Source organism: Octodon degus, unplaced genomic scaffold (assembly GCF_000260255.1).
Source record: "Octodon degus isolate 3935 unplaced genomic scaffold, OctDeg1.0 scaffold00054, whole genome shotgun sequence".
NCBI lineage: Eukaryota > Metazoa > Chordata > Mammalia > Rodentia > Octodontidae > Octodon > Octodon degus.
The window spans coordinates 11,626,494-11,651,070 of record NW_004524630.1 but is presented as its reverse complement, the minus strand read 5'-3'; the positions used below and the strand labels follow the sequence as shown (position 1 = coordinate 11,651,070).

The following is a 24,577-nucleotide window of genomic DNA, read 5'->3' as shown; positions in this document are numbered from 1 at the left end:
TTTGAGACAAGGTCTAGCTATGCAGTTTAGGCTGGCCTTGAGCTCACTTTTTAACCAATGCTGGTTTTAAACTCGAAATGATCTTCCTGCCTCAGCCTCCTGAGTGCTGGGATTAGGGGCATGTACCACTATGTGTGGCACTCTTGTTTCTGGCGGGCAGCTATGCTCACCACTATACCACCAACTCAGGCTTGTTTCTGGATTAGGGTTGGTACACTGTCGCCTGCAGTCCAAATCTGGTCCACTATATGTCTGCAAACAAAGTTCTGTTGGAACCCAGCAACACATGTGGTAACTCCTGTGTAAGTTATCTGTAAGTTATCTGTGGCTGCGCTCACAGCACAATGGCAGAGTTGACCACATGTGACAGATCTCTTATGGCTCACAGAGACTCAATTAGGTACTGTATGTTCCTTTGTAGAAAAATTGCTGCCCCCTGTTCTAGATGATTTGCTTTGCAGCCATATTCATTTAATCTTAAATAGCTTCCACAGATTAGGACTAATGTTTATTTATTTATCTAAATTTAGGACAGGGTCTCACTACATAGATTGGACTTGTAGTGATCCTTCTGTTTTCAGCCTCCCAAGCACTGGGATTATAGGCGTGCGCTACCACCCCAGTCTCAATTGCTCTCTCAGCATGCCCTGGGAGTGGGGCTGGTATGGCTTGCTGTAGATTGTACCCTGGCTGCTGCACTCTGCCTAAGCAGGTGCTTTAGTCTGCTGAGCTGTCTGGCTGGCCCTCTAATGTTTAATTTCTGAACATAAATTGTTTTATGAAAATTATATCCTGTCATATCTTATTGCTAGGATTATATGGACTAGTTTTTAACCTTTCATTCTATTGAAACAATGGGAAATGTGTTAAAATAAAATCCAATAAATTGTGCCTTATGTCCTTAAATTCAGTGATTTGCTAGAAGAAATCATAAGACTCAATATTGAATATACTTATATCTAAAGGGACAGGTACTCCAGGAGCAGTTGAGAGGGGACTAAATATGAGTTTCCCAGATTCCTTTTCTACAGGACATGCTTAGATCCTCTAGCAGTGAGTTACAGCAACACATGCAAAGTGTTCTCTGTCAGGGAAGCTCACTTGCTCCTAACAGTTCATGGTTTTAATTCAGATTTAGCCATATAGGTGCACGCTGTCTGTGCAGTTGACTGTAGTTATTTGAGCACTAGTCCCTGAGAAGAAAAGCAGGTGTTTACCATAGATTACATTGTACAAACTGTCCAGACACAGTTGTACAGAATGGTCAAGGCTTCATGTTTGTGGGGTGTTTTCACCAGAACATTCTAAGAGCTCAGATCTCTAATGCAAGTCAATGCCCTATCATGAGAATGGGCCCTTCTGAGAGAATGTGAAGCTAGAGCTACTCAGCCTGAAGGGTTAACATTTTCCTAAGCTCTACATAGTGTCTTCGGTGACATCTCTTCAGAAACAAAATGTTCTGCTAATTGTAATTACATTTCAAATACATTAATCTTTTGCTCCACAAATGTTTATGTTTACAAACAGTTGTGTTCACAAATTGCAGTGTTTGGCAAAGTTTTACTTCCATTCTTGAATTCTGCATCAGCTGACAAACAAAACTGCATCTATCTTTGCCAGATGAATATGAACGCAGCCATCTTCCCCACTCTTACACATGGTTGTAGCTTCCTCTAGTTAAGATTGCAGTTGCATACAGACTTGTTCACACTTGCTGGGAAGTGTTTTTGTGTGCTTTTTAGAACATCCAGGACTATACAGTATTTTTCAGTCCAACATGGCTCCAAAGAAAGTGCAGAGTGATAATGAAGGTGAGAAGAACATCCATAGCAAGAATGGTAAGGAATAAGTTTTGAGGAGAATAACCATTGAATTGAACAAGGAAATTAACAGAAAAACATAAGGATGGTACTCTGAGTGATCTGGTCTCAGAGTAGAAGATGGCAAAATCTACAGTCTCGACTTCTTTGAGGAAAAAAGATGTCATGAAAGGAACTGATATGGCAAAGGAGTAACACAAGTGCTGGAAGAGATGGAAAAAGTTAATAGTGTGGTTGAATGAGAAACAGATGATGGGTGATAGCATTTGTGAAGCTGTGATCTGTGAAAAAGCCAGGAAATTCCACAGAAATTTACTGCAAGAAAACCAATCTCCAAGTATGAGAAGTGATTACCTTAAAGCCAGTGGAGGGTGGTTTGTTAAATTCCTTAAGAGAGATGGTATCCACAGTGTGATAAGACGTGATGGGGCTTCGAGTTCTGCAAGACCGCTGTAGAGCCCTACAAGAAAGAATCTTTGGAGTTTGTCATGGCAAAAGGTTGTGTTGCTCAACAAGTGTTCAACTGCAGTAAGAGGGATTGTATTGCAAGAAGATGCTAAACAGAACCTGTATCACACAGGAGAAAAGACACTGCTGGGGCACAAACCCATGAAGGACACACTGATCCTGTTGCTGTGTAGGAATGCAAGTATTATGCTTTTTTTTTTTTTTTTTTTTAGTGGAACCGGGGATTGAACTCAGGCCTTTGTGCTTGCCAGGGAAGCGCTTATTCCACTGAGCCATAAGGATTATTGGAATGCAAGTATTGATATGAAGATTAAGCCACTGTGGGTACACCATTTCCATATCCTTTGTGCATGCACGAAACAGAATGTGAACAACGCCAGACTGCCTGTCATGTGGAGGTCCACTGTGAAAACTTGGGTCACAAGGCAGTTGTTCATGAAATGACTGCACAAGGTGTTTGCGCCCACTGTGAAGAAATATCTTTCTGATAGCCAGCTGCTTTCTGATGGACAGTGCCCAAGCACAGCCTCCAACTTGATGGGTGATACAGACAATGAGTGTCACTTCATAAAAATCAAGTTCCTTTCCCCAACAAGGTACCTCTTATGCAGCCCATGGACCAATAAATGATTTGCAGGTTCAAGAAGCTGTACACAAAAATACTCTGGTGTTTTGTTTTTTTTTTTTAATGTGTTTAGTATAGAGTCTACAGGGTCTCACTATGTAGATTGGACTCGTAGTGATCCTCCTCTTTTCAGCCTCCCAAGTGCTGGGATTATAGGCATGCTCCATCACACTCAGTCTCAGTAGCTGTTTTAGCATGCCCTGGGCGTAGGGCTAGCACTACATGCCAGGGATTGAACCCTAGCTGCTGTGGTCTGCCTAAGCAGGCACTTTAGTCTGCTGAACTATCTGGTCAGCCCTCACAAAGGTGCTCTTAACCAGATTGATTGATTGATTGATGTACTGGAATGGATTGAACTTGGGACCTTGCACTTGTCAGGCAGGTGTTTATGCCACTGAGTTATCTCCCCAGCCTGTACCATATGTTTTAAAGTCACCGAAGAGGCATTCTTGACTTTGAAAGAATTCTGGAAGAAATAGTTTAGTGTACTGCACTGCAACAACCTCTTTGACAATGCCTGGGAATATGTCATGTACTAGTCTTAACTCATTCTGGAGGAAACTGGCAAGCATATGTCACAGAACATTACTCTGAACAGTTTGATCACAGATGGTAGAGGAGCTTGTGTCCATGGGGAAAACTAAGGGTCTGGATACCAATGGTACAGACACAGAGGAACTGGGTGAGGACCTAAAGGAGGAGCTGATAGTAGAAGAACTTAGTGAGGTGTCACTTGCTAGAAGGCCTGGAATGGCTTTGGGGCTGACCATGCATCGGGAAGGGAGTCCTGGGCCTCTGAAATAATTGCTATTAAATGTACTTTACAGATGAGTGTTTTGGGTTTTTAATGGCTCGACTTAATTGCAGACAACTAGCCAAATGTAAGTCTCAAAAGAACAGAACTGTATTTTACCACTCATTATCCTGATATTTCTACATTGAGGGTTTCTGTTTCCTGGTGTATAAGCCCAAGACAAATAAGAAGCTTTGTGACTTTGGCAGGCAGAAAAACTGTTGGTAGCTGAAGTGGGATATTAGAGCAGTGGAGCACCCAGCACCTTGCAGAAAGAGAAGGAAAGCCCATCTGGCATTTGCCAAACCACATGACCTCAAACACCTTAGTAATAGTTTCTTCCCCAAAAGAACATCTGAGCTATCAAGAGAATATTCAATCCAGTATGTGATGTTTAAGAAGATAAAAATAGAAGAAATATTTAAAATTCACTTTCAAGGAATTTTAATTCGAATAATTAAAATATGAACATTTTTAGAAGATTTCATTCCATGAGATTCTTAGTAAAAAACTGGTTAAATTGTGGTCATGTAAGTTTAGGAAATCAGACTCCTTGTAGCATTTTTAATTAACATACACATGAGCAGGTTTCTAAGAAATTGTACGATAAAGAAATTAGTGCAGATACAAAATTACCACACAGAGAGTGGAATTCTTGTACAACAATAATGAACTGACTGAGAAAAAATTAGGAAAACAATTCCATTCATAATAGCTTAAAAATACTTAGGAATAAATCAAATCAAAGAGGTGAAAGACCCTTACAGTGAAATTATAGAATACTCAAGAGAGATGTGCTGGCCAAATAGCTCAGCAGATTAAAGCGCGTGGGCGTTTGATACCCTGGCTTGCCTGCTGTGCTGGCCTCACCCCCCCCCCCCATGCACTGAGATGGCAGTTGAGATTGGGTGTGGTGGCGTGTGCCTGTAATCCCTGCACTTGGGAGGCTGTAAGCATGAGAATCACTACGAGTCCAATTGAGTAGTGAGACCCTGAACACCCTATAGACCCTTCCCTAAAATATAGGAAAAAAAGAATACTCAAGAAAGAAATTGAAGGCATTAGAAAAATGGAAAGGCAACACTTGCTTTGGATCAAAAGAACTAATATCATGAAAATGGCAGTATTATCAAAAGTAATCTACAGATTCAATGTAATTCCTATTAAAATACCAACAGCATTCTCCACAGAGCTAGAAGAAGGATTTTTTTTTTTTCTCCAAATGCCTTCAGGGCAGGTTTGGCTGGCTGGAGTGTTGTGGGGATCGAACTACAGCAACTGGAGGCTGACAGCTTTGTGGAAGTAGCCACTTAAAGGACTGAGCTAGGGCCAGGCCCCCAACAGAGCTAGAAGAAACAATCCTAAGAGTCTTACGGAAACACAAAAGGACTAGAATAGCCAAAGCAATACTGGAAGCATAACAATACCATGTATCAGGGTATACTGCAAAGCTATAGTAGCAAGAAACAACATGGTAGTAGCGCAAAAATGGACGTGTAGAGTATAGTGTATAGCAGAAGACACAAAACACCCCATGAATTTATAGCCATTTTATTTTTGGAGCTGGGAATATAGCTCAGTGGCACAACCGGCTGCCTTGGCAAACCTGAGGGCCAAAGTTTGATTCTGGTACTTCCCCCACTCCTCAAAAAAAGTTATAATTTTTGATAGAGGAGCCCAAAAAAGCCAGCTTCTTTAACTGCTAGGAAAGCTGGATATCCACAGGCAAAATATTGGAGCTAGATCCTTATCTCTCATCCTGTACTAAAATCAAATTAAAATGTGTCAAAGACCTAAATATAAAACCAGAAAATTTGAAGTTGTTGTAAGGTAACAGGGAAAACACTTAAAACCATAGGCCCCCCAAAAATTGCCTGACTAGGACTCCAGTAGCATAATAAATAATACCAGGAATCAATAAATGAGATTACATCAAATTAACTTCTGCATAGCAAAGGAAGTTGTTTACAGAATGGAAATATAACTTAAAGACCTGAGTGTGCTATTTTGATAGAGTATCAATGTCTAGACTATATAAAAAACTAAAAAGTTAAACCCCCAAAACAATCCAATTAAAAAGTGAGCAAGTATTTTAAAAAGCTTCTGCACGTCAAAAGAAATCACCAACAGAGTAAAAAGAAAACCTATGAGTTGGGAGAAAATTATAGCTGACTGTCCCTCAGACAAAGAACTTCTAGCTAGAACATGTAAAGAATTTAAAAAAAAAAATCAGGCCCCCAAAATTCAAATGCCGAATCAAAAAATGGGCATCTGAAATGACTACATACTTGAAAAATGAAGTACAAATGGTAAATGAATATATGAAAAAAAAAGTTCAACATCATTGGTCATTCAAGAGATGCAAATTAAAACCCTGAGATTCCATCTTACAGCACAAAAAAATGTCTATTCTTTTTTTTTTTTTTTTTGGAACCAGGGGTTGAACTCAGGCCCTTGTGCTTGCCCGGCAAGCGCTTATTCTACTGAGCCACCTCCCTGGCCCCCAAAAATGTCTATTTTTAAGAAGTCAACCAATAACAAATGCTGGAAGGGCTGTGGGGCAAAAGGAACCCTTCTGCGCTGTTGTTGGGAGTGCAGACTGTGGGTGGGTGGAGCACTCCGAGGAGGCACAGTTTAAGGCTGGGTAATAGTTTTTCACTGCTTTTGCTACTGTTTATCACTTTTGTTTTTTTAAGACACCCACCGGGCTCCATTCCCTTCTCCTGACTCCTAATTCTTTTTTCTCTTTCCTCATTTATCAGTGGTATAAAAACAAAGCCTCACTCAGACCAGACATAGCTTGTGTCTTGCCTTGGATTTATCTGCATAAATGACTAGATTTATTTTTTTATTTTTACTTTTTGTTTTTTACTTTTGCTGGGACTGGGGCTTGAACTCAGGCTCTTGCGCTTGCCAGGGAAGCCCTTAATCTACTGAGCTATCTCCCCAGCCTGACTAGATTTATTTTTATTTTTATTTTTTTTTATTTATTTGAGAGAGAGAGAGAGTGGTGTGTGTGTGTGTGTGGCCAGCTCAGCACACCAGGGGGCGGGGCTGGCTGGCATGTGGTGCTGGGGGATTGAACCACGGTCCCTGTGCTTTGCTTAGCTTAGTTTGTTCTAAGTAGGTGCCTTAGACCACTGAGCCATCTCTCCAGCCCCTAGATTTATTTTTAAAACACGAAGTCATGTTTGGTTCTCTCCTCAAGTGTTGAGTATAGGCCTGAGTCAGAAGGTCCTCAGCCTCCATCAGACTGAGGACATCTACTGTCCTTGCCTAGGGCTGACAAGTGGCATCTTTTACATCTTTTGAGACTGGCTCAGGACTTTGTGTCACAAAGCATGTTTTGAAAAACAGTGTGATCACAAGGATTACATCAGTTATATTAAAATTCCACAGTTGTACACTATTTTTCTTGGAAAAGGAAGTGTTTTTCTTTTTCTTCCTCTGTGACAGCTGTTGCCTCAAAGTGCAAGGACCTCAGAGATGAGAGACCATCATGGCAGCAGGATACTGCTTCTACTAGTGGTCCCCTGGTCCTGGGCACTCTTCCCCTTTTTGCCCTTTGACTACTGCATGATGAACTTTGACCCAGCAGATTGCTTCCTCTGGCATTGTTATTTCTTAGCCGTTCTTTTCTCTTCAAGTATGCCTTTTCACTGTGTTTCTCATTTTTTCCCCTGGACGCCTTACAGTGGGTACCTTGGATGGAGAAGGAGGTGGAATGGTACTTTTGTAAACTTACCTTGATGGAACTTGAGTTTTCATTCCCATTGTACTGCAGTTTGAGGTTAGAAACACATACTTGGTTTGAAGAAGGCGAGCCAAGTGGTTTATGAGGTGTAACTGGGTGTAGCTTGTTAAACCTGTTTACCTCAGAAAAGATTTTTTGTTTCTTGAATATGTGAGAAAATCTATAGCTTTTTTTTTGTCCTTTGTTAGCTGGCTCCAATTTTCACGGATAAAGTTTCAGTCACAAAAAGTACACCATGTAAACACTGAAGTATATTTTACCAGTAACATAAGCTTTTGTATTGTCTGGCTTTGTGTTTATTTTATTAATTTTAATCCCATCAGGACATGAATTTATGTTAGCAGTTGGAAGTCTGGTATAATCTCCATTTTTGGTTACTTTGTTCTTTTTTCACACAGCCAGTGAAGTTCTTTGCTGACTAGCTAAAGACCAATCCTTACTACCTTAATTCTATTGGAATGCTAAGACCACATCCATAAGGATTTTGATTTCCTCCTACATGCACTAGACCGAGTAGTTCCTGGTATAGAATAGGCATTCAATTAATTTGTTAAGTGAGTAAATCCTATTTTTAGAATTGAGAGTGGAAATAAAGGCATTTGGTAACTAATTATGTTAGTATGTGAGCCATCAGTTCTGTTTCATTCGCCTCACTCATTTGCTGTGTGACTTTAAGGAAGAGTGGCTGAACCTAGGATAAACAGGACTAATTTAGCACAGTGCTGCTGGGTGATCTCATAGATCCTACAAGGGCAGGTCTGGACCTGGTCAATAATTGGGTGGGAAGCCTCAGAGAGCAGAAACCAGCACATGACAGGATGTGGTGTGGGGAAGCTGCCTGGTCTTCAAGTCAGGGCGCAGCCAGCACCTGCCCACACAGTGCCAGTCACACAAGGGGGTCCTCATAGAGTCTCCCAGTGTACCTTCTTGGTGCCTGAGGCCAGAGACTTGAGACTTTGTTTTGCTTGAAACAGGAGTTAAGTGAGCAGTTTTTTGACTTAGAATTGGTTATCTTGAGGAATAATTTTGGATTCTATCCTCTTGTGTCTCTCTCTGTCTCTCTGTCTCTGTCTCTGTCTGTCTCTGTCTGTCTCTGTCTCTGTCTCTGTCTGTCTGTCTGTCTGTCTGTCTGTCTGTCTGTCTGTCTGTCTGTCTCTCCCCCTCCCTCCCTCTCTCCCTAGCTAGATAAGCATTTACAAATAGAGATGATTACTTATTAGTGATATTTACTGTTGCTCCTAGTGTGACCTCTCTATAAACTTTAGAGTTAAAACCTTTAATTTCTGAACATTAAAGAGCAGTGTTTCACCTGGCTAATTTGTTTCCTTTGTATTGAGGCAGCTTTACCACTGAGATTACTGCTTAATCTTGTAATTAGACTCAAACTTCTTCCTGAATGTGTGAGTAGACACAGTTTTTCATCTAGAACAATCCTACATGTGTAGACTTTCATACATAGATTTAGATTAAAACTTGGTTTAATTCCCTTAATGGGAATTGAGGCATTTCAGTTTAGGGGTGGCTCTTTCAGTATTTAAAGAGATCACTTTCAAGAATCTCTTTGTACATTTTATTTCTTTATTTTAATTTTAAAGAGTAAAAAATAAACATTAAAACCAATACAGCATTTCAAAACAAGATGATAGGAAATCAGTAATGATTGTTATGTTTTGTATTGTTATCTTCAAAGTCCATGCATTGTATAAAAAATTTGGTAGATAGGATTATAGAAAGTAATTCAAAGAGTATTGCATTGCATATTATGGTAATTAATTTTTTAATTTGAAGTTTATGATAATTTTTTTCTTCTTTTTTTATTTTTCAACAAATAATACACTGCATATATTCTTAGTGGTTAATTGCTGTACAAGATGCGGACTTGTGATCCTATTTACAAACACCATTAGGACAAATCATTCTATTCATTAACAGAATGTAACTATATATCTATCCCAACCACTTTGAATACACAGATACAAAATGGACATTCATCTATAATATGATAGTTTTTAAAATTTTAGTTTTTAAAGAAACGTTGATAGCTGGGCATGGTGGTGCACAACTGTAATTACAATTCTTGGAAGGCTGAGGTAGGCGCATCACTGAGAGTTCAAGGCCAGCCTGGGTGATACATAATGACTTCAAGGTCAACCTGAACTACATAGCAAGACTCTGTCTCAAAAAAAAAAAAAAAAAAAAAAGTAATGTTGACTATCTACCTGTTTAGAGAATTGTAGGATTTTCTTCCTGGTCAGCTCATAAAAGTATATGCATGCATTTCTCATTTTTACCCTTGCTTGCTACCCAAAATTTCATACATTACCCTAAAATGGACATTAAAAAAATCATTTTGACTGTGTAGAATTGAATATTAAAACAAAGACTCCTCAAAAGGAATGGAAGTTGTGAATTTGTTCTGACTCACTGTACAACCCATAGGAGGTTACGATGAGATCAGAGTCATAGAAATGCACCTTAACTGTTAGTGGGCGCAGGAATTAATTAGGTGCTGCTGCAGGGTGGAGGTGGGAGCTGTCTCACAGGAATCCTTTATTCTCCAGTGGCCGCCATAGTGTATCACTTTTTTAACAAGCAGCTACATTTTCAGTCTCTAGCCAAATGCCCTGTGTCTGTATACTGAACATATGACCATTTAAAATTTCAAATAGTAGCTTCTTTCTCCTTCTTTACTCATGAATGTTTTTTTCTATTTCAATTAGCAGCACCACTGTCCCTGATGTCAGGGATTTTGACCTCTCATATATCACTTGAACTCTTGAACTCTGAAGTATGTTCATTAGTACTATTTGGCTGTTGAACAGTTTTAGGATAATTAAAGTGTAGGCTGGAACTGAACCAGCACTTATCAATGTACTGAATTAGTTTTGGTACATTAAATGTTATACTAACTTAATTTACTAAAACATGTCATTAGTGGGGTTGGGAATAGTAAGGAATCAGAATGTGGATGGCTGGCACAGGGAAGCCTCACTGAATGGGTGTGAATGAATTTGTCCAAATTCATTGTTATTCCAAGAATATATATTGATTTTATGTAAGAGGAGACATGTGCTGTCTGTGTAAAGGCACACTGACACTTATATTTAGTTACAAGGAACTTTAGAAAATCACCAGTGATTATAAGTAAAACTTAATTTTTTATAATTATATGCTTTATATTTTATAATTCACAGAAAGGACGCTTAGCCTTTCCATTTTGACCATTTGCTTTCATTCGTTTGACTTACTGAAAGAAATTTCAAGTAATCTGTTATCTTTTGTGATGTATTGTGATGAATTTTAAGATAGCATTAGTAAAAAATGTTCATGTTTTCATTTATTTAATTTTCCCACTTACTATTTTGGTAGGGCATTTACTAAACTCTAAAACTGGCCATAAAAAGAAATACTGCCTCAGAAATGATGTCTGTTTGTCACAGATTCTATTTTTTTGTATTGAATGCATATGCCTACTTTTGCACATAGTTGAATGAATCAGTGGATGAAAGTTTTAATGTTCATTTTAAAGAATTCTTGCCAGGAGATAGCTCAGGGGCATAAGTGTCTGACTGGCAAGCTTAAGGTCCTGAGTTTAATCTCCCATACCCTCCCTACCCCCCCCCCAAAAAAAAAAAAAAAAAAAAAAAGCTTTACTCCACTTATGCTGGAGCAAAAATCATCAGTGGTTCTGGTAAAACTACTTTCTAACCTTTGTTTCTGGTACTGGGGGTTGAATAAGGGGTTTCTCACTGAGCTACATCCTCAGCTTTTTTTTTTTTCCTTTTCACACCAGGGTCTCGTTAAGTGTCATCAATCACCTAGGTTGGGAATGAACTTGTGATTTCCTTACTCAGCCTCATAGAGTGCTGGAATTACAGGACTCTACCACCAGAATTACCTATAACCTTTATTTTTTTTTTCCATAATTTTATTGAGAGACACATAGCAATGAGACAGTTTCAAATCAAATTGGTAGGACAGTTTTAATAATAAACACATTGCATACTCTCTTCCTAGTGGTTATTTGCTGTACAAGATGCAGACATGATATCCTGTTTACAAACACTATTAGAACAAATCCCTTTATTCTACCTATAACCTTTATTGCTAGACCTTTTGTTAGCTTTTGGGAAAAGAGCATAGCTTTACTGCTTCTGATTTTGTATAATTTTCAAATTAAAATAAAAAGATTTAAAAAGTTTCTCTGTGACTCTAGACTAAAGAAACAAAGCTAGCATTGTAGAAAAAAAGGAAATGCTATTCAAACAATTTGTTTTTCTTAACACTTCACTATGATTTAAATTGAAATTGGTATCTATAGGTTGTGTTTATAAATTTTAGACTTGAGTGTGGTACAAATGCCTATAATCCCAGTATTCAGGAGGCTGAGGCAAGGAGTATTCCTGTGAATTTGATGCTAGCCTGGGCTATAAACCGAGTTCAAGGCCAACCTGAACTACATAGAAAGACCCATCTCAAAAAAAGTAACAAAACTTTTTTCCAAAGGGCACACATTCTTAACTCAAGAGAGTTAACATAAAATTCAGAATTCTCTACCTTTTCTTGAAATACAGGAAAATGCGATGTTGCAGGGGTTGGCCAGCCATGTGTAGCCCTTGCACATGAGAAGACATCTAGTCTGTCATCAGTGTTCCTCCTTTCCCCTCCTTGCATCCCCTTTCTGCCTCAGCTGCATAGAGCTGAAGGCCATTGAGCTTAGGCCCTTTGCTAAAGTATTCTTTAGAGGACTCAAGTCATTGGTATATTTGTGTTTATCTACATGGCTTAAGAAATGTTTCTGTATTTCTTGCTGTGTTTATTTTGAAATAAGCAAAAGCATCCCTAGTTACTGAGCTTGGAATAATATGTCCTCTCTCACAATTTATCTAGCTTCTTACCAGTCTCTGTTCTTTTTTGTATCTCCTCTCTTATTGTTTCCTCTTTTGGGAGCTGAATGAAGTTTTTTTTTTTTCCTTCTTTTCAGACAGGGTCTTGCTATGTAGTTCAGGCTGGCCTTAAACTCACTTTGTAGCCTGTGCTGTTGTTGAACTTGCAGTACTCCTCCTGCCTTAGCGTCTGGAGTGCTGAGTTTACAGACATGTGCCACCACACCCACTTGCACTTTGGGTTTTATGTCATACTGGAAAGGCTTTTTTTCCAGTTTAGAATTTTTTTAAATGCATTCATATTTTGTATTAGAGCTTTATAAAACTATATTGAGTTTTTGATTCTTTGGGGATTTGTTTTGATATAAATGGTGAGAATCTTAACATTTTTCTCTCCAGATAGTCAGTCAGTTGTTTCCAAATAGGTTTCTTTGGCTCATTTACATTTTCAGTAATTTTTATGTCTGATATGTGTTTGGGCTCTAGGTTCCCAGTTCTGGGTCGTTGGCGTGTCCATTCAAGAGTTAGTATAAAGCAGTTTTCTGTTAGGAGTAATTATCCTTCATTTTTCTTTTGAAGGATTTTTTTTCTTGAGAAAAACAAGTGTAAGGAAAGTTCTTAGATTTAACAGTGTCAATTCTACTTGGAGTAAAAAAGTGTTCATGTATATGAGACCCACCCTGGAGATGGGCAGACCCACAGAGAGAAGCCTGAAAGAGAAGGGGTCATTCATAACCTTGTTGACCACAGCCAGGAAGTCATTTATGGAATCTAAAGTGTGTAGTGATTTGATTTACAGTGAAAGGTTATTATGATTGTGGTATGAAAGGTGGCTCAAGGGTGGGACAGACAGGTTGGAAGCAGAATCAAGCTTAGGGGCATTACTGTCATGGTGCTGGCTGGTGGGTAGGATCCAGAGAAGGGGTACCTTCGCGTTAGTAGAGGTAGAGCTTACTGATGAATTGATGAAGGTTGGACTTCTGACTTGAGTACCCAGGGAAATGTGATGTTACTTACTAATATAGCGCATAGAGGGGAAACAATTAGTTTTGCGGACTGTATTAAGAGTTTAATTGTGAACTTCTTAAATTGAGATATAAGTGTGCAAATTGTACCAGTTGAGAACTGTTGAAAAAGTTAAAAAGTAGAAAAATATGCTTATATATTTACAATACATCTGTATGAATCTTCCCTATGCTAATATTTCCCTTCATATCCATTTTAGTATATAGCCTTTCAGAAAAGTCTTCTTAAATACCTTCTGAGTTTATCCTCCTGACCTGGTCAGAAATGTTCAGAAGCTTTCTTCAGAGGCTATGTAAATTCTTAAACTAAGATCCTTCACAGTTTATTCCTCACCCAACCTTCAGATTATGCTGCTCGTATAACTGTCTCTTGCTTCCCAGTATGAACCCTAAACTGTCACTCCTCTGACCCTGTCTCTATGTCAGAAATATCCATTGTTCTTTCCTTATGTGTTTTTTCTTTGTTTGTATTTTAGCAAAGAATTTTTCAGTATTTTGAGGCCTTTTCCAGTGTATCTCACCCCTTACTATGTGTCTCCTGGTCTCTTACAAGCCAAAAATTAAGAGTTCCATTCTGCTCTTGTGGAACACTTCTGTGAGCCATGCATATATTATCTTTATTTTATTTTATTTTATTTTAATTAATTAATTAATTTCTTTTTGGCGGAACCGGGGATTGAACTCAGGCCCCTGTGCTTGCCATGCAAGCACTTATTCCACTGAGCCAGCTCCCTGGCTCTTATCTTCTTTATTTTAAGTTCTTAGTGATTGATATCTTACTAAATTTTCTGTCTTGCATGACACTTTACACATGGTATGTACTGAATAAATATATTTTTGATGGACCGTTTTCTCTACTTGGAGACATTTAAGCAGATATTTAGCCTGCTTGTTTTAAGAGAAAGTTATTGAAACATTACTATGTATATTGAAGAATCTGAATAGAACTGAAAGATGAATTGAGCCTCAGTGCAGCTCTGGGAAACTTAACAGCAGGAGATAATTAAGTTGTCATCTAGAGAACTGTACTTAGTATTGTTTAACTTCTACTTCCCGTATCAATATCCCTCAATTCAAAACCAGAATCTGATTGGCTCAGCTTTTATCAGTTATCTACCTTAGGTAAAGCATGCCCAACTCCAGAGTAGCTACATAGCTCCATAAGTAGAAGGCCTCCTTGGCAACCTGGATGTAGAAATCTGCCCTTCCCTGGATTCTTTCTGTGGTTGGTTCTGGTAAATTGTAAGCAACGACCGAGGAGGGACATGTTGACCTGCAAGGAGTACCAGGTAATTTTTTTTTTTTTTTTTTTTTTTTTGGTTTTCTTGACGTTTCCAAGGAACTACTCCTTGCTAGTATCTTAGTCCTGTCAGTTGTGTCATTTAATTACTAATTTAGAATGTTACTCCTTCTGAAGTTCCTTAGGGCAGGAAAAAATTCTATCAGTAATAATTATACTATAAACATTAGCAAATAATGACTGTAGCTATATTCTTGAGCTAATTTTCTTTGTTCTGTGAGCACTAATTTTTCTGCTATGAAAGATCCTTATTACGAATCTTATGATTTCTATAACTAGGCTTTAAACATGAAGAAAATAATTTTCTGTAAAAAATTTTAAGAACACACTAGTTGATTAGCTCTTTGAATATAGTGGGGGAGAATTTTGGAAAATATAAGTGTTTTGAAAGAAAATTTACTTAAACCTTTATTGTATTTAAGTTTATCATTTATACAGAGTAGTTCACTTATTAATAAAGATTATCTACTAAGAAATAAATTTTCCAACCAAAATTTTCTTCCAAGTGCATTGTTATGGTTTGTGTCTAGTTGTCCCCCCAAAGCCTCATGCAGTCATGGGATGGGGACTTCTACAGTTCAATTAATTCATGATCCAAGGCTGGCATTATGGGTCTGAGTACTGCTGGGATTATGCGTGTGAGTGCTATACTCAGCCTTGGGGTGGATAGCTTGACTGTAACATATGAAAGACAGGCAGACTTCCTCTCTGTTGCCATTGTTGCTGCTACTCCTCCTCTTTGCTCTCTGCTTTTTGCTGCTGCTATGAAAGGTTGCCCTCTGCCATGTGCTGCTCTGCCTTGGAGCCAGCTGAGTATGCACTGAAACCTCCAGTAACTGTGAGCTAAATAATCCTTTCCTTCCTTCATTTTGAGTGTTGGGTATTTGTCCCAGCAATGAGAGAAGAGTAACTGAGACAGAATTTGGTGCCACAGGAGTGGGTCAGTGTTGTGGCTAAACCTAGCCATGTGGATTACAAGGTTTTGGAAATGGCTTATAGGAAGAGATAGGAAAGGCTTGCAGAGGTCGCCTATCAGTGAAGAGCTGGAACAGCTTTGGCTCTTCTGTAGGGGAGATTCTGGTCAGAGCTCAGAAGACCAGAAGGCTGATAGAAAGCTGGCCTGTAAAGACCAGGCTGGGGAGGTTTCTGCAGGGAAGGACTGCACTGGTTGTTGGATTCTGGATGATTTGTGTTTTGGCTTGGGAGAATGTTTGTCTGCATTTTGCTCTAGGGAATTTGCCTGAGAGTGAGTTTAAGCATGGTGGACTGATTAATCTTTAAAAAGAAATTTCAAAACAGCCAAATATTGAGGGAGTGGCATGGTTGTTGTTGAAGGCTGTTAGCCAGATTTATATTGAGAATTAAGAGCAAAGAGCCTATCAGGATGATTTAAAATGTTATGAGTTAAAAGAAGCTCCAATAAAGCTATGGACTGCAAAGATAGAGCTGAGGGGATCTCCATTGCCTGGAAGGAACAAGAGAATGAAAAGGATGGCCTGAGGGCATCACAGGAGGCAGCAGGTCTCTACCCTTTGTAGCCTCAGAATTCCAAGGGTAACGTACTTTGCCTTGAGGGGAAAGCCACAGAGCCCCATTTCTAGAATGGCGACAGCAGCCTCACCAGGTTCCAGAATGGCACCAGCATGGAGAATTTGTTATTTGGAATCAGGGTCAGAATGCCAGTGATTCAGGCACTCAATTCCTATAGCCAAGAGAGAAGGAAGCCTGGCTACTGCTCCAGGTGACAGTAGACCTTGGCATCATCCACGTGGTGTTGGTTTTAGGCTCTTGCAGAATGCAAGAGTTCTAAAGTTAAAAAGGCATCCACCTAGATTTCAGAAGAAGGCCTGGGAGGCCAGGCAGTATGCCCCTGGGAGGGCAGTGTGAGAAGCCTATTCATTGGAAACCCCAGAAGTTTACAAAAGCCAGGAACATGGATCATCCAAGGGAAACTACAAGGAGGGAACAAAGCCAGCCTAAGAGAGAAGCCATGGGAGCTACCATCAAAAGTGCTGTAGGGGTGGAGACACGGAGCTCACAGTTTGCCACAGATTGCTTTGGATGTTCCATGTGGACCTACAGGATTTAATGTTTGCCCTGCTGGATTTTGAACTTGTGCTGGTCCCAATGCTTGGTATCCTGCTGTTTGTACCATTTGGAATGGTAATGTTTATCTAGTGCCTTTGAGTGTTGCAGGTGCTTAACTTTTCATTTGTACAGGGGCTCAGCTAAGAGTTCATCTTATATCTTGGAGGAGACTTGGGACTTGGACTTTTCAGCAATACTGAAACTGTTAGGACTTTGGCAACTCTTAGAGATGGACTCAAATGCCTTTTGCACAAAGGGATGTGCATGAGACTTTGGGGGGTGCAGGGGCACAATGTTATGGTTTGTGTCTAGTTATCCCCCCAAAGCCTCATGCAGTCATGGGGCAGGGACTCCTACAGTTTGATTAATTCATGATCCCAGCCTGGGAGTATAGGTCTGAGTACTGCTGGGATTATGAGTGTGAGTGCTAACCCAGCCTTGGGGCGGATAGCTTCCCTCTAACATAAGAAAGACAGAGAGATAGACTTCCTCTCTGTCGCCATTGTTGCTGCTACTCCTCTTTGCTCTCTGTTTTTTGCTGCCACCATGAAAGGCTGCTCTCTGCTATGTGCCGCTCTGCTTTGGAGCTGGCTGGTTATGGACTGAAACCTCCAATAACTGTGACCTAAATAAGCCTTTCCTTCCTTCATTTTGAATGTTGGGTATTTGTCCCAGCAATGAGAGAAGAATAACTGAGATATACATAATAGCAGTAAGCAACTTACCAAGAATAATATTGATTAGAAGAATTTTCTTAAGGTACTGGACAAATATCCATGTTTTGTACTAGACTTTTCTTCTGTCACTTTTAAGTTAATAATTTTCTGACAAACCTCTAAGTAACACATAAACCCAGGTAATTAGAAGACTCATTGTCTCCCCTAATACAAAAATGGGTCAAGATATATAAATAGGCAGTTCCCTGGAGAAGAAATATAAAGAACTGCAAAGTAAATATAAAGGTGATCAACCCTATAAATTATCAGGGACATGTATGTGAGAGAGATACCATTTTATATCTATCAGGTAAAAATTTAGAAACTTAAAAATAGTAAGGCTGATTGTGTGTCATAGGTTTTACATACTGCTAGTGGGTATGTGTACTTTTCAGGACAGTGGGTTTTTTTTTTTCTTTGTTTTTTTTTTTCTTCTTCTTTTTACCCTAACCCTAACCCCTAACCTCTGACCTCTAACCCCTAACCCCTAACCCCTAACCCTAACCCTAACCCTAACCCTAAAGGACAGTGGTTCTTCAGAGCCATCTCACAACTACTGGTTGAGAATGAATGAACTTCCTGTAAGCAAATGCATTGGTATATACCACAGAGAAATTGGTATATGTTGCTCAGTGAATCAAGCACAGTTCACATGCAATGGCAGGGGTCTTCACTTTCTGGGCCATGGGCTAATATTAGTTTGGAACTGAACCTCTCACACAGGAGGTGAGCAGCAGGCTGGTGAACTAAGCTTTAATTATATTTATAGCCACTCCTCATGGCTCACATTCCTGCCTCCATTCCACTTCCTGTCAGATTGGTAGTGACATTAGAGACTCATAGAGTCGTAAACCCCTCTGTGAACTATGCTTACAAATAATCTGGGTTGCATACTGCTCATGAAAATCTAATGCCCAAGCTACCCCTCTACCCCACTCACCCAAATAAATTCTCTTCTATGAAGTCAGTACTTGGTGTCAAAAATGTTGGGGACCACTGTTCTGCAGTACTGTTGTGGTGTGGAAATTTGTAGAATCTGTGTCTTCCAGTGCTGAAATAGATAAACAAAAGTAGCATAATTAGATTCCCGAGTACTACCTAGGAAAAAAGATTAAGGATCTACAGTGAGGTAAGAATTTGTACGAAAAAGGAGAATAGGCATAGGGATTCAATTGCCAGTGCCACAAAAAAAATATTTCTTGTCCCCAAACTTATGGCCCTTTAATTTCACATTGATCTGATTCTGTAACATAGGGGTGAAATAGAAGCTTAACATGAGTCTGTAGACTTTCTTGATGTTTCTTTATTTCCTATCACCATTCTTGGCAGATACTCATGTGCACACACAGGCACAGTCCCCTTTTTTGAAAGAACAGTTCCTCTCAGTCAGGCTTAGGCCAAGACAACTGGTATCCACTAAGTCTATAAGGTCCTCCTTGTCAATGCATGGAGAGTTCTTCCACCTTTTGGGGTGATTTGCTTGTCTTTTGTCAAAGGCACTTAGTATACCTTGATTCTTTTAATAAAGACTGTGTAATACATACATGCTTTGCTTGCCTGGTTAAGGCAGTATCTTTTTGATTCTCTGCTGCAGGCATTATTTGTTATGTTCCTCATTGACCATGATATAGAAGTCCTCTCTTAGAAATAAAATCTTTACAGAAATATAATGCTTAAAAATATATGTGGTTAAACTACCACAGAACTAAAAAGAATGGCTAACTTTTATAAAGTGCTTATTACATTAGATCTTACATCTTCAGTTTGAAAATGATGAAACAAAGGCACAGAGAAGGTAAGCCACTTGCCTCATAAAGGGTAGGGCCAAGGCTGGGAAAAGTGTCAGGATCAATTTTACTGGGAAAGTAAAGTCTAGGCTACTACTGTCTCCAGTAATATTTCATCTTCTTTTTTCTCCTTTGTATGCACATTTTTTGGGGCATTGTCTATAAATTGCTTTGTAGTTTAAGTTGGTCTTCTACCTCCAGTTTTTAAGTTGACTGTAGTATACTAGAACAAGGATGAGACTGAAGATTTCTTTTTAATACCTATACAAGCTAAGATACTATGTGGATACTACACATTCAGTATGTTCTATAATATATGAGAAATAGATTTATCACTTCTCATTAGTGACAGCCCAAATTACATGTGCCTGAAATTATAGATTACCATTCACCTACCAGTTACTCTTCACAGCATTTTTTTTTTAACCAAGAATGTTTTTTTTTGTTTTGTTTTGTTTTTTATATTTTAGAGAAGGGTCTACAGGGTATTCAGGGTCTCACTACTAGATTGGATTTGTAATGATCCGACTATTTACAACCTCCCAGGAGCTGGGATTATAGGTGCACACCACCACGCCCAGTTTCAATTGCCCACTCAGCCGCTCTGGGGGTGGGGCTGGCACAGCAGGCTCCGGATGGAGGACCCCTGCCCTTGCACCTGCTTGGAGGCACTTTAATCTGCTGAGCAATTTTGGCTGGCTCTAAGAATATAGTTTGTTAACCATATATTTCTGTATAATTTTTCTTTTGTCAAATCATTTATTTTATTTTATTTTTTGAGGAAGGATCCCACTGTGTAATTGAGGCTGACCTTGAATTTACCATGTAGCTGGGGCTGGCCTTGAAATCACAGTGATTCTCCTGCTTCAACCTCCCAAGTGCTGGGATTCCGGCATTTGCTACCATGCCCAGTGATCACATTGTATTTTAAAATCCAAGAAATACTTTTTCCTAATAAAAATCAGATTATAATAATTACTTTTTTTAAAAATTAATTTTATTGAGAAAGAAATAGCAATGAGAGTTTCAAAACAGATTAGTAGGACAGTTACAATAATTAATACATTGCATATTGTTGTCTTCATAGTAGTTATTAATAGTACAAGATGCAGACATTGTATTCTGTCCAAACACTATTAGTACAAATCTTTCTTCTCATTGAATTAATATAATAATTATCATCAGTCTTTCAGATAGTGTTATTAGTTTACTTTTAGAGACCACATATACCTGTGGCAGATGTCTTACTTTCTTTTTATGTATTTAGTATAGAGTCTACAGGATCTCACTACGTAGATCGATCTCACTACATAGGTAGGACTAGTAGTGATCCTCCTGTGTTCAGCCTCCCAAGATCTGGGATTATAGGTGTGAACCACCACACCCAGTCTCAATTGCTGTCTCAGGGACCCCTGGGGTGTGTCAGGCACCATGCCAGGGATGGAACATAAGCAGGTACTTCAGTCTGTTGAGCTATCTGGCCAGTCCTGTCTTTTGTTTTCTTGAAAGAAGGTAGAAATATATTTGTACTGATTTCAGTAAATTCTGTGGGATATCTGAGTTACAGGTTGCCTAAGTTCTTATTCTTATGCTTGGTTACTGTTGTATTTTTTTTTTTTTTTTTTTTTGCCAAAACAGATTCAAGCTATAACTACTATAAGAAGCTGTTTTAATTAATTACTTAGGTTCAGTATCTTGCTGCACTGCTCAGACTTGTAGTAATCCTCTTGTCAGCTTCCACAGTGCTGGGATTATAGGCGTTCGTCGTCACGCCTGGTTCTGGGCCGGCATGGCACACCTGGGGTTCTGAGGCTGACAAAGCATGAGGTTCTGGGGATTGAACCCTGGTCCTTGCGCTCACCAGGCAGATGCTTAGATTGCTAAGCTATCTCCTCAGCCAAGAAGCTGTTTTAAGGAGTTTAGTCTTAATTAATTAGCATACAATGTCAGCATACCTATAAGCTCAAATAGAGAATGTTTAATTTTATTTCTCTTAATTTTCGCAGCAAGTATCTGCAGAAATTTTGGAGTATTCATCACATAGTGAGAAAGAAGATGACACAGAGAATGTCGTATTCATTGATTCAGAATCCCCTCACAAATATGATGTGGATTTGGGACAGGGTACAAGGCAGATAAATGACACAGCGATCGACCCAAGGATGAGATCAACAGAACCCATCTTGTGTACACCCCAGAAACAGACAGCCAAGCTTTCCAGGACTCCTGAAGATTCAGCAAAGAAGAAAAAACTTTTAAGGTTAGATTATATCTTTTCAAGTACTTTTTTCCTCTTTCTTTCTTTTCTTTTCTTTTCTTTTTTTTTTTTAAGAAACCCAAATATGTGAAATGTTAAAGTACTTGTTTACTTGGGAAGGAAAATTGGAAGAATTACAATTCTCTAATTCTGATAAGCAGTTATTGAAGTCCTAAGTCCTGCAGCTGATTCTTGACATTGTTTATCTACTCTGAGTGTTCATGGACTTTGTGATAACCAACTTACATGACTGCTTTGGCTTGACAGAGATTTGTTGTTTGGCTTATCAGATCTTACTGTACATCAGTGTTCAGGTGCTGTCTCAGAAAACAGACAAGTGGGCCTCTGTTCTGTTCTTCGTAATTTATAATCTAAAGATGGGAATAATAAATATCGACCATATCAGGTAACTTTTATGAATATAGTGAGAGAGATTCGCCAGGGTAACACTTGCAAATGCAAGAGTGAGAGCCAAGGCTCAGGGATAAGAAACAGCTGCTGTGGTTGTGGAATGCCACAGTGGAAGAATATTCTTGTCATTAGAGAAGAAAGAGTCTGAAAGGACCTGTCTCTACCCTGTATCTTGCAAGCAGTCTTTGTTAGTTGAATAAGAACAAAACAATTTTTTTTAACAAATCCAATGAAATGTCGAGGAGAGCCCATGGTTGAAGGAATACGTGATGAAAGGAATGGGGGTGGTGCCATGGACTCCGGTGCTAGGATTGAGGGTTAGCTGCTAGTGGCCTGAAAGGCATACAACCTCTAGAGAAGTTGCAGAGATTCAGAGAAATAGTATCTGAGATAGTGAAGCAGGCCAGTAGAGGCACAGGGTAAGGTTTTGGTATGTTGCTTCAGGAGAGGAAGTAAGGGAGGCAGATCAGGGCAGAGGCCTGTCCTAAAGATAACAGCATGAGGATGTGGTAGAGCCTACTGAGATGAGAGTAACAGCTAAGGAAGTTCATGTCTGCTTCCCTTGTCATGTTCTCATAAAACAAGTCACAAGGCTATGGGTTGTTAAAAAAAAACCCCAGTCTTAAAAAAACAAAAACAAAAACAGAAAAACCCAGTCTTGGTATATGAGAACTGGTCCCAAAGTATGATGAGATCAAAGAGATAGATGGATCCAGGTTTCTGTATAGTTTAGTAGGTACTTAGTAAAGAAAGTGTGGTCTTGGATGGCAGTATGACCTGTGGATCCCACAATTTAGGTTAGAGGAAGGGGATTGAACAGTGGTCAGGAGTAAAGTGGCTTTATCCAAGCCAGAATGTACCGGCTTTATTGTAAGCAAATATCAAAAATGTCAGGCACATTCTTATGCTGAGGTCTCTAGGGTCTCCTTTCTTCCTCTTTCCCTTGTCCCTATTTCCTTCCCTAATAGTCTGTCTTGTACTTTTAGGCCTTAAGTATTTATTTAATTTTCACACATGGGAGAAAACATCTGATACTTGTCTTTCTGTGTCTGACTTACAGAAATAGAAGTGTTCATAAATGACGTTGTGTTTCCATTCCCAAGTTGAAGTACATTGATCAGAATTCCATGCAGTAATTTTGTGGGTGTACTTGGAGCAGAGAAAAAGCAGGCCTGTGAGGCACCCTCATAGTACTCAGTTCCTAAACTCAGCTACAGTCATGTATTTTTATCTGAGGACTCAGATCCTTCCATGTATTGACAAATTCCTTGTGCATGTTTACTGTCACTTTTACGTCTCATCCTATAATTCCTGCAGTTTTTTGTGGAGGTTTAGTTTTCACTATAACCAGCTACTTTTGGATTCTCTTTTGTCTCCTTTTTTTTCTCTCTGTAAATTCATAATATTGAGAAACAAGATTGGCAAAGTATTATCTAGTGTGTAAAGAATGTAGTGTTCTATCTTTTTCTTATATTTATAAGTATACATTTAAATATTACACTTAACATTTAATATTAAATATTACACATAATGTTCATTTTAATATTAAGAGATGGTAGATGTATTATCAACAGGAGAGCTTGAACTGTACAGCAAAGCCACCTGCAGGCAGCTGGTTATATCATTCATTAGATGGTTCATCTTGGGCAAGTATCTGGTGTCTCAGTGGAAGTTCCTTAGTATATTAATATGGAAAATTATAAAAAAAAACTGTGTTGTGCATGCTGCACATACACATAAACACATAACCTGTATATGTATAATGATAATAAGTATGATATTGTAAATCATAGTATAAAAAATAGGGTTTAAGTAAAAGGCATAACAAGGCCAGTAGCACTAATCATGGACGTTTCCTGAAGGTTTAATAAATGTTAGGCACTATACAAAGTCCTGCTGCATTGTAGCAACCAAGTCTTCATCAAAGCTAGTTATGTAATAGTGGAGATGTTCTTTAACCTCTCTCCTCTGATTTTATTTTATTTTTCATTTTTCTGTATTTTAGGGAAGGGTCTGCAGGGTGTTTAGGGTCTCACTACTAGATTGGACTATAGTGATCTGCCTGTTTATAGCCTCCCAAGAGCTGGGATTACAGGTGTGTGCCACCACACCCAGTCTCATTCTCCACCTTAGTGAGCCCAGGGGGCGGGGCCAGCACAACAGTTCCAGGGATCAAACCACCAGCCCCTGTGCCTGCTTGCAGGCACTTTAACCCGCTGAGCTATTTGGCTGGCTGGCCCATCTCCTCTGATTTTATCACCTGTGATGTAGATTGTGATATCTGTCTTTCTACCTAAAGAGAATATTATTTGAATAAAATGAGATAGTGCAATGAAATGATAATGTACTAACAAATAATCTATAAGTTAATATGTTGAAAATTATGTAGCCATCATGATGGTCAACAACTGATCTTGTTTTCTGTTGAGATTATAGTTTTGATAAGAGCTGCTGACTTCTCTGTGTGTCTATATGTGCATGTGTGCACTAATTCTATTTTATTTTATTTATTTTTTGGCGGAACCGGGGATTGAACTCAGGCCTTTGTGCTTGCCAGGCAAGCGCTTATTCTACTGAGCCATCTCCCCGGCCCCTATAATTTTAAATATTTTTATCTATTATGTAGGGACTTAATGTTCAACATATC

The 24,577-nt window shown here is 39.0% G+C and overlaps 1 protein-coding gene across 1 annotated transcript in view; it reads left to right on the top strand.

The window, feature by feature from the left end:
- Spidr (scaffolding protein involved in DNA repair) overlaps positions 1-24,577 on the top strand; it is a 380,505-nt gene that overhangs the window by 4,934 nt on the left and 350,994 nt on the right. Inside the window, exon 2 of the mRNA XM_023717681.1 lies at positions 21,269-21,522. Coding sequence (XP_023573449.1) covers positions 21,269-21,522 — 254 coding nt within the window. The remainder of the gene's footprint in view (positions 1-21,268; positions 21,523-24,577) is intronic.